General features: G+C 34.0%; 1 protein-coding gene across 1 annotated transcript; it reads left to right on the forward strand.

Annotated features, from left to right (window-relative positions):
• The first annotated feature begins 1,392 nt into the window (after window positions 1-1,392).
• LOC114416616 lies at window positions 1,393-6,202 on the forward strand. Its single transcript, XM_028381551.1, has 8 exons — window positions 1,393-1,674; window positions 2,666-2,718; window positions 3,062-3,414; window positions 3,900-4,058; window positions 4,277-4,400; window positions 5,145-5,378; window positions 5,492-5,616; window positions 5,861-6,202. The coding sequence occupies exons 1-8, from the start codon at window positions 1,660-1,662 to the stop codon at window positions 6,133-6,135; spliced, it is 1,338 nt and encodes a 445-aa protein (XP_028237352.1). The 5' UTR covers window positions 1,393-1,659; the 3' UTR covers window positions 6,136-6,202.
• Window positions 6,203-7,255: the final 1,053 nt, after the last annotated feature.

The following is a 7,255-nucleotide window of genomic DNA, read 5'->3' on the forward strand; positions in this document are numbered from 1 at the left end:
TAGAAGATAAAAAGAGAAATATTAAGCCAAAATCAATTTATTATATGAAAAATAGTATTCCTTCCTGCTTCTAATATAAAGGAAAAAAATAAATAGTAATAATAATAGAAATACAAAAACACAACAATTAATAACAATAATAGTGTAGTTTTATTTAACATTAATATCCCTTCTCTTCTTACATATTAGTACTAAACAATTTTAATTCCATTAACTTATCAATATTCTTTTCGACTTTTCTTTAAACAAATAACCTCTATTTTTCATCATATTTTTCACTTATTTCTTTTTTCACCTAATTATTTTTATTCTCTCCTTTTTTTTCCTCACTGCCAAACACAATGTTGGTGGTGGTAATTGATGAATTACCATGTCAAGACACCATGTCAACATCACAATTAAAAAACATATTTTTCTACAATAATACTATTAATATTTTTATTTTATTTTATAATAAATTACTTTTAAAAACAATTAATTTGGTGGAGACAATGTTACATGTGACTGGGGAAGACATGAGTTAATGGTTTCCTTTATATCTTAAAAATGTGTTGGGTTAAGAGGATGAAAATAAAAAAATAATAAAAGAAAGATATTTAAATTAAAATAAAATATTGAAAATATAAAACATGACTACGTAAAATTCATCTTATTTTATTCTTTTTTTTTCTCCTCAACTAAACAAAAGCTAAAAGACAAGAGTAATACCATCTTGGGGAATAAAGGCATAAAGCAAACCCTTAGACAACTGGATTATGATTATTTTCTCACTGAAAAAAAACTAAAATGTGTTTTTGCTAATATATGAACCGTAAATAATTCTATTATAAAAAAATTAAATCAAAACAATAATTTTTGACAAAGTTACTATTATATTATTTTGGGTGTTAACAAATGTATAAAGAGTATTGCTTAACAAATTAAAAAAGGAAAAATATGTAGTATGAAAATTATAAGAAAAACGAAAAAAATAATACTGTAATTTTTCTGATAAAAATATTTTTAAACTTCATCAAAAAAAGTTTAGCATTTTTTATCTCTATTAAAATATTACAAAAATCCAAATGAAACTAACAGTGAAAGACACATGTTTAGCATTTTCCACTTCCAAATATTTTTTATTTTTTGTTTTTTTCTTGAAATGGTGGGAGCACGACATGGGCATGCAATGAAAATGATCCGAAACGGGTGCCCCTGTTTTGTTATTCTGCCGTGACTATTCTTTGACTTGACCCATAGAAAATGCCAAAACGGTTTCAATGTTCTCTCTCTCATATTTGTTTTGTTTCCTTGTTGAGGAAGTTTCAGAGTTGAGAGTTAATGAGGTTTTTGGCTATTTAACTGAAAGAAGCCAGCAAACTAACTTTCATTCATTTAACACAGTGACGCCCAAGTGAAGAAGAAGAAGGGGAAGAGTGAGTTTCTTCTCACTCAAACTCAAACCCATTTTTCCGCATTATTGAACTTTTTTTACGTCAAATGTTAATTATTAATTATTAGTTTTTATTAGTGGTGAAATGGAACTGGCATCCTTCCCTTCTTTTTTTCTCCTTTCACCATCCAACTAACTCTACAACTCTGCATTATTTGGTTTTTAGTTTTTAAAATTTGTATTTCAGCAAGTTCAAACCCAGAGCAAAGACTATAGAAACCGTCAAAATGCAGAAACCCAAGGTAAACGAAAAACAGGGCAAAAGCTCTTTCTGCCTTTACTTATTTATATCTTTTTTTTGTTTGGTTTTTCGCTGTTACTACGAACTTAACATTGGGAGTGAAGTCGCTGCTGGGGTTTGCTTCGTTGATTTTGAAAATATTGTTAGAGCATCGTGTTGTGTTTTTTTTTTTTGAGAGAAATTGTGTTGTGTTGTAAGAGCATAGTTACTTCATTGATTTTGAACAATGTTGTTAATTCTTCCTTAAATAAATGTAACAGTGTGAAACTTTTTATGTCACGCGTCGAAACAGAGACTATTCTGAACAAAAAACACCTTAGGGTATATTAGTAAATAGATGGAGAATGTTAATCACAGCCATGATTATTAATTATGCTTAGATGACTTGTCAAAATTGCTCCTTTATTACCCAATGAGTGTAGCTTAGTTGACAATACACCGTGAGTTTGTGGGGGGCAACCTGAGTTCGATTCCAACAAAATGCATTCTTGGAGAGGGACGAAGAGCTTCAAGTATGACTAAGTCACGGACTTGAGATTAATTCCATTACCGACCCAAAGGACCAAAGTTTGTGGGATACCTTGGGACCCAAGCAAGGAGCCAAAGGTCCAAATTATGGTGGTTGAACAAAAAATAAAATTTGCTCTTTCATTTGGGTGCTAATTGGTTTTACACCTTTTTTTAGTTAATTAGTATCATGTTTGTTGGCACCGAATTTGAAATATATTGAGATTGGTGAATTTAAGAATGCAATAACAATTTCTTCAAACTCATTTTTTCCCCCTTCTTACAAAGTGACCATGTGATAGGGGCTTGGGTATTAAGCCGCTTAAGTTCCACATCGACTAGTATGGGATTCTTGGTGGAGTATTTAAGTGCTTGGTTTGCCTCCCTTATCGCAACTTGGGTGCTTGTCACTTTGCATGACCCTTATTTTTAATGGAGTAACACTTTTCTTGGAGTTAATCAAATGTGTTCATTATTCCTTGCAGGTTGAACTATGCGATATATGTGGTGATCATGGTTTGGCCGAAGCAATTGATGCGTAATGATCTCCCATTGGCCATTCTCTTTCTTATACTTGTATTCGTGTTTTTTTTTGTATTTTTCTGGCATAACCACTTTCTTATTAAGAAAGCTTATTAATACTAAAAAAATCAGGCAAGTGGTATACGTGTTTACTTATCTATTTGAATTTGCATACTTTTGTCGGGAAGCTTGAGAACCTTAAAACCTGTAAATATATTATTTGCATGATTAGTAAGATCAAAGAAAGAGTAAAATCATTTGTTTTGGCTTTTGACCAATGGTTTTGTTATATGCCTTTGCAGTATAAGTGCAGCACAAAAACTTGTTTCTTAATCAATGCTATTTCCATCCCATTTCAGTTATTGCATCGGAATTATCACCACAATAATTCCTAAAGACTGGCTTTGTGAGCCTTGCCAATCCAAGCATGTTCCAACTTCACCATGTAAAGTGAATCAGGATATTGGCTCATGGGCTTTTAAAAAGCATCGAGCTGTCAAAACAGCGAAAGTGAAGTTCCGTCACTTGGATGAAGTCATTAGACTTTCTTCCCAGAAGGCTTCTGCTGTATCCAAAAATGTTACTTTCTCCCTGGCTCCAAAATCAAATCCTCAAACTTCACCTCCTAAAGTACTTGGGAAGCTTCCAAGAAATGATGAAGTACACAAGAAGCCAATGACTAATCAACATGTTTCTTGCTCGTTAGCAAAAAGTGAGAATTTCTCTTCATCTTTGCTGCCATCCCTATTCTTTTTTTCTCTTCAGAAAGAACGCAAGTTCCTCTTAACATTGAGGATACACGTTCTGAAAAGTGCAAATTTTAAGTGGATGCTGAATTTGATGCAATTAAAATGTTGTGCACTTGTGCTTGCTCCTGTCAAGTAAGAGTTTCTTATACTTAGTGCTTGGATTCGTTTTATTTGTATCATATAATTAAATTGGAGGTCAGCAAAAAATATAATTTAACTGAAATAGTTTTGAAGTTAATAACTTGACTGGATTGCTTTTAAAAAAGTTATTATACATTTAGTCTAGATTTAATTTTCATTCATACACCACAACTGTATAGAAGTTTACACTATCATTGACGTAGAAGCACAGTGTAACTGGTTTAGAAAAAATGTTTAAAGCCTCTGCTTTTCAAGTTTACCATGAGATATGTTTGTGATTTCTTTTATGAGACTATGGATCTTGTAGGACCAACGAAGGAGTGTATTGGAGAAAATCAGCAACCACTTGGTGGATTAGTAGCTGATAAAAAAGTTCGACCCCATGTTCCTCAGAAAGAAAAGCCTACAAAAAGGGCACCTTTTGAAGGTTTATCAGCAAAAAAATCTTCCCCTTTTGTCAATTCAGGTAGGATACTTTTCTTGTTATCATTTAATCCTTTGTATTGTGTCTGATGCTTTTTTCTGTTTGTTACATTTACTTAAGTCCTAACATCTCTACATGCAAATGTGGGCATGTATGTTAGTATGTATCATGATATTAATCTCTTGTGGCCTGTGGGTTTCGAATGTATCATCTTTTATTTTATTCCTTTTCCTTTTGCTTCTTCTCTCTCTCATCTTTAGGTGGTATATTTAGCGCTGCTGCTGAATCTAACCAGTTTAATATTGATAAAGGCAACCGTCAAAGAATTCAGAAAAACTTAAACCTTCATCGTAAATTTTTACCCTCATCAATTCCTTCTTGGAGGTATGTACCTATCTTCCCTTGTCATTGATAACTTTTCCCCCTTAAATTGCTCATTCTAATGCACATTCCAATCTGTTGTAACTAGTGAGAATGAAACTCTCAGATTTCCCTTCAATTTTATCTTTTACTATTTTATGACAACTTCTTTCAATTAAGTTCCAGAAATGACTGCGTACATGGGTGCATAGAAACTATTTACTTTTGTGATGTTTTCTATAATTTTAAATATCTATGTTTGGAAAACTAGTTTTGCTCCTTCCTTTTAGGTGATAAAATATCCATTCCGTTTGACAAACACTGCCATGTTGGGGCATAATTACAAGCGATTGCAATTCTAAAACTTGTATGCTGCTTGTTGTTAGATTAAATGGTTTTGACCTTGTAAAGTTTGTGATTAATTCCATAGACTTCAAATACTTTTTAAGTTTCTCCTTCTAAACAACAATTACATTCTGTTAAGTGTTAACAATTGGTAAACTATAGGAATCTCTGAAAACTCAAATAAACCATAGGCTTGATCCGTTTTTATTTATTTTTAAAATAAAAGCAATTCAAATCTTGGTCTCTTGGATCTAATCTTTGGTTGCCAAAGCATTATTCTGAGAACGGAGGTTATGGGTACCATCTTCACGTGTCAATCATTTGAGGAATTTATTGGAAGTTGCAAATGCTTTGTTCATTTAATTGGCTGAAGGTTAAAGTTTTACTCATCTGAAATTTAACATGTCATTGACCAATTTCTAGGGGTCAAATCCAAATTCTTCAAACCGCTGCATCCGGAGAAACTTATGATGGGTTTGAGGCCCAACCACCATGCGTGGTTAAGAGGAAAGCATATGAGTTTTCAAGAGAAATGCCATCAGTCCTTCAACTGGAGTCACTTTCGGCATCGAATGTTTTGACTGACATATTCTGGGATGGTTCTCCTAAGCTTCAAGATATTGCATTGTACTTCTTTCCATCAAAACAAACTGAGAAGTCAGCTTCTACTTCTTATTTGGATGATCTTTTTTGTTTTTTTTTGGTGCCAGCCTAACCATTTTTTTTGGTTGTTTAAGCTACTTATATTACATGTTCTCAATTGAATGTAGGTCCAAAGAGAACCTGAATAGCATATTGAAGTTTATGAATGCCAAGAAATCAATGTTGAGAAGTTATATTGATGGAGTGGAGTTGATGGTATTTACCTCAAATCAACTCGACATGGACTCAAGGGGTATGTAAACTGTTTCATGCATTAGCTCTACTCTGCCACTTCCTTAACACCCTGATCTACATTTCCTTTCCATGAATATTGATATCAAAACTCAGATTGGAGAGAGCAGGTTCAAAATATTAAAATTTTCTTTTAAGATTGTGTTTGTTGAATTTGTAAGTTTGTCCTATTTTCATGCATTGCTCAATCTGCATCTATTATTACATTTTGTTTTGGCCAAGATGACATCAACTGGTGTGCGCAGGTGCTATTGCTGCAGTAAATGCTGGACATTTCCTGTGGGGACTCTTTCGCCAAAATAAGATTGATAAAGCTATCAAAAGAATACCTGACATGGAGCCAGTCGATATGGACATTGATATGATTGGGGGAAAGGATGTGGTGGGGAGAGTTGATCATGTTCGAAAAGATAAACCAGAGAGTGCCTCTATGACGGAGTATCGTAACAAACTAGATGTTCCACCAGGTTTTGAAGCATTTTCCAAAATGTCTTCATGCAATATTGTTGTGGAAGATTAGAGGCTAACAACAACACATAAACATGTTTTGTAATATTTATAATACGCGGTGCAATTACATTGAAGTATATTTAAGTTTTTTTTTGGTGAAATTACATTTTAAGTATATAATTGATTGTAGTTACATGCGATACAATGACAAGCTTTCATGCCTTGATAGTCATATTGCATAATTACAAACCAAATGGTCTTAAAGCTATTACTAGATATCCTTCTCCTGAAACTCTCGATTTCCAAGGTTCCCTTACAGGTCTCCAAGTGTGTGTTTTGGTGAATATTGACGGTAGTAATAACATTATCCCATCACATTTGGTTTCTCACTTCCACTTACCCACTGACCCTATCTTGAGTTTTCCTGTTATGGTGGGTAACGGAGACCACCTTGTCTGCTCTGGTTTTTGCCCCACGATTTTTCTCATTATCCAAAATCACCACTTCTCTTTACCCATGTATATCTTATGTAACATCTCTGATTGTCGATTTGTCAGCGACTCTCACACTATGACACTTCATGTGGTGACACTTCATTCAACATCTTTGTTGTTTAAAACCCTCCACCGATCAGAATCCTTCGTAGGTAGTCTTTTCTGAGATCTTGAAAATCAGCTCTGTCCACTTCTAGGATTAATGACTAACCCCACAAACTAACACAAGACTTTTCAGCGTGTTTTGTTCTCACACGTTTTTTGGAAAACTTTTCAAAAGGTCATCCATCCCACAACTACTCCAAGCCAAACACGCCTAACTATGAAGTTCTTAAGTGATGGGCTACTAAAAAGTAGATGCATCTTGTTGGTATAGGTAGTACCAATTAATTCCTTTAAGTCATCTTCAACTGTACAGTTCCATACCTGCACAGCCTCTAGATCCCTCTCATTCTGGTGTGTTTCGATTGGGGTGTTACATGCCCACCAACTTCTGCCTAATTCGTTCTCGAACCACACCATACTGGGAGAGATGTTTGCTCTGATACCATTTGTAACATCCTTGATTGTTGACTTCTTAGCGGCTCTCACGCTACGACATTTCACGCAGTGACACTTCACTCAATATCATACCTGCACAGTCTCTAGATCCCTCTCATTCTAGTGTAATTCGATCGGGGTGTTACATCTTATCCA

Source organism: Glycine soja, chromosome 6 (genome assembly GCF_004193775.1).
Source record: "Glycine soja cultivar W05 chromosome 6, ASM419377v2, whole genome shotgun sequence".
Classification (NCBI taxonomy): Eukaryota; Viridiplantae; Streptophyta; class Magnoliopsida; order Fabales; family Fabaceae; genus Glycine; species Glycine soja.